Genomic DNA, 3000 nt, shown 5'->3' on the forward strand with positions numbered 1-3000 from the left:
CTCCATCCCCCCATCTCCCGCTCCCCAGGGGCATGCCGGTGGCCTGGCTGGAGAAGACCATGTGGAACCTGGGGCTGGAGGTGCACAGGCAGCCCTTCTCCCGCACGCTGCCCTTCCCCGACGAGACCCGCGAGCGATACGTGCGTACCGGGCCCCCCACCCGAACCGCCGCCCCCCTCCCGTCCCGGGGCGGGGGTCCCGGCCCAGGCCACCCCCCCGAACTCCGAGCCCTCCCTTTCCCTCGGCAGATGGTGAAGGGCACGAACGTCTACGGGATCCTGCGGGCGCCGCGCGCCGCCAGCACCGAGTCGCTGGTGCTGAGCGTGCCCTGCAGCGAGGGGCCCCACAACAACCAGGCCGTGGGGCTGATGCTGGCCCTCGCCTCCTACTTCCGAGGTGAGTCCCGGGGGGTGGGGCGGCTCGGCGCCCCCTCCCGCAGGCTGGCGCTGTCTCGGGGGGGGCTCTGGGGCCGCGGGGCGATGCCCGGGGGGGTGTCCCCTGAGGCACTGGGTGTCCTTGTCCCTGCTCCCAGGCAGGTCCCTGCCCAGTTGGGGGGGGGATGATGAGGTGTGGGGGTGCCGGGTACCCACCTGCTCGCAGCCCTGGGGGGCCCCGGCTTTTCTGGGGGGCAGCACGGGGAGCGGGTCCCACCGGGGCTGTGCCGGGCTCTGCCGGGGCTGTGCCAGGCTCCCCTGGGGCAGGGACCGGGCTCTGTCGGGGCGGTGCCGGGCTCTGCTGGGGCGGTGCTGGGCTCTGCTGGGGCAGGGACCGGGCTGTGCCAGGCTCTGCCGGGGCGGTGCCGGGCTCTGCCAGGGCTGTGCCAGGCTCGGGCAGGGACCAGGCTCCACTGGTGCTGTGCCGGGCTCTGCCAGGGCTGTGCCAGGCTCTGCCGGGGCGGTGCCGGGCTTTGCCGGGGCAGGGACCGGGCTCCGCTGGGGCTGTGCCGGGCTCTGCCAGGGCAGGGACCGGGCGGTGCCAGGCTCTGCCAGGGCAGGGACCAGGCTCCGCTGGGGCTGTGCCGGGCACCGGGGCTGTGCCAGGCTCTGCCGGGGCTGTGCCGGGCTGCGCCAGGCTCTGCCGGGGCAGGGACCGGGCTCTGCCAGGACCGTGCCGGGCTTTGCCGGGGCAGGGACCGGTCTGCCGCAGCCGCCCCGTTGCCTTCAGGCCAGATCTACTGGGCAAAGGACATCATCTTCCTGGTGAACGAGCATGACCTGCTGGGCATGGAGGCCTGGCTGGAGGCCTACCACGACGTCAACGTCACCGGTGAGGCGGGGGCTCGGGGGGAAGGCGGCCGTTCCCCGGCCGTGCCGAGGGGCCGGCGGCGCTGACGCGGCGCGGTGCCCGCAGAGGTGCGGTCCTCGGGGACGCTGGGCCGGGCGGGGCCATCCAGGCGGCCGTCTCGCTGGAGCTGAGCAGCGACGTGGTCACCAGCTTCGACGTGGCGGTGGAGGGGCTGAACGGGCAGCTGCCCAACCTCGACCTCCTCAACCTCTTCCACGCCTTCTGCCAGAAGAACGGCCTGCTCTGCACCATCCAGGGCAAGGTGAGCTCGGCCGGGGCCAAACCCTGCCCACAGCCACCTCCCGGGACGTACGGCCCCCGGCCCCGCCTCGAGGGGGGGGCTTCTGCCCCGCAGGACCAGAGTTCCACAGGTGCCCAGGAAGGTCCAGAGCACCCTGGCCTGTATCAGAAAGAGTGTGGCCAGCAGGAGTAGGGAAGTGATGGTGCCCCTGTACTCGGCCCTGGTGAGGCCGCACCTCGAACGCTGTGTTCAGTTTTGGGCCCCTCACTACAAGAAGGACGTTGAGGTGCTGGAGCGTGTCCAGAGAAGGGCAACGAGGCTGGTGAGGGGTCTGGAGAACAAGTCTGATGAGGAGCGGCTGAGGGAACTGGGGTTGTTCAGCCTGGAGAAGAGGAGGCTGAGGGGAGACCTCATGGCTCTCTACAACTCCCTGAAAGGAGGTTGTAGCGAGGGGGGGGCTGGTCTCTTCTCCCAAGTAACAAGCGATAGGACGAGAGGAAATGGCCTCAAGTTGCGCCAGGGGAGGTTTAGGTGGGATATTGGGAAAAATGTCTTCACCGAAAGGGTTGTCGAGCACTGGAAGAGGCTGCCCAGGGCAGTGGTGGAGTCCCCGTCCCTGGAGGTATCTAAAAGCCGTGTGGACGTGGCACTGAGGGACGTGGTGTAGTGGTGGCCTTGGCCGTGCTGGGTTAACGGTTGGACTCGGTGGTCCTCAGGGTCTTTTCCGACCTCGGTGATTCGATCATTCCGTGGTCCTACGACACGGGCTCTCCCCGCAGCTGCAGCGCTCGGACTGGGACTCGCTGCCCGCCTACGCCCACAGCCTGCAGACGCTGCTGCTGATGGTGCTGGCCCAGGCGTCGGGGCGGCCCCGCGGCGACCACGGCCTCTTCCTCCGCTACCGCATCGAGGCCATCACCCTCCGCGGCATCAACAGCTTCCGACAGTACAAGTACGACATGACCACCGTGGGCAAGTGAGTGCGGGGCCGCGGGGCCGGGGAGGGGGGTCCCGGGGCGCAGCCTGCCCCCCCTCGCCGTGCCCGGTGCCCGCAGGACGCTGGAGGGGATGTTTCGGAAGCTCAACAACCTGCTGGAGCGGCTGCACCAGTCCTACTTCTTCTACCTGCTGCCCTCCCTCTCCCGCTTCGTCTCCATCGGCGTCTACATGCCGGCCTTCGGCTTCCTCATCCTCGTCCTCGTCCTCAAGATATCCTTTTGGGCAGCGGGGTGGGGGGTGGGGGGGGCGCTCGGGGGGCCGGGCGGTGGGCTCGGGGCTGCCGAACCCGCTCCGCTCCTTTCCCTGACCGCCCCTCACGCCCTGGACCTCTGGATGAAGCTGAGCAAGGGCGAGGCGGGCAGCGCCGAGCGCTGGACGGCGACCGCGCGGCCGGAGAGGTCAGGGCCCTTCCCCTCCCCGTCCCCTGCCCCTTCCCCTCCCTGCGGACCCCCTGCCCCGGCTCCCGCCGTCCTCAC

At 70.5% G+C, this 3000-nt stretch overlaps 1 protein-coding gene across 1 annotated transcript; it reads left to right on the forward strand.

The window, feature by feature from the left end:
* Nucleotides 1–32: 32 nt before the first annotated feature.
* On the forward strand, nt 33–2895 carry LOC143174065 (GPI-anchor transamidase component GPAA1-like; the record flags this gene model as incomplete). Its single annotated transcript, XM_076364153.1, is given in 8 exon segments — nt 33–140; nt 249–396; nt 1165–1266; nt 1351–1377; nt 1380–1546; nt 2305–2501; nt 2581–2734; nt 2843–2895. Coding segments are annotated over 8 exon segments (956 nt in total), but the record flags the coding sequence as incomplete, so codon positions are not given.
* Between the last annotated feature and the right edge of the window lie 105 nt (nt 2896–3000).

The sequence above is a fragment of the Aptenodytes patagonicus genome, unplaced genomic scaffold (genome assembly GCF_965638725.1).
Source record: "Aptenodytes patagonicus unplaced genomic scaffold, bAptPat1.pri.cur scaffold_662, whole genome shotgun sequence".
Taxonomy (NCBI): domain Eukaryota; kingdom Metazoa; phylum Chordata; class Aves; order Sphenisciformes; family Spheniscidae; genus Aptenodytes; species Aptenodytes patagonicus.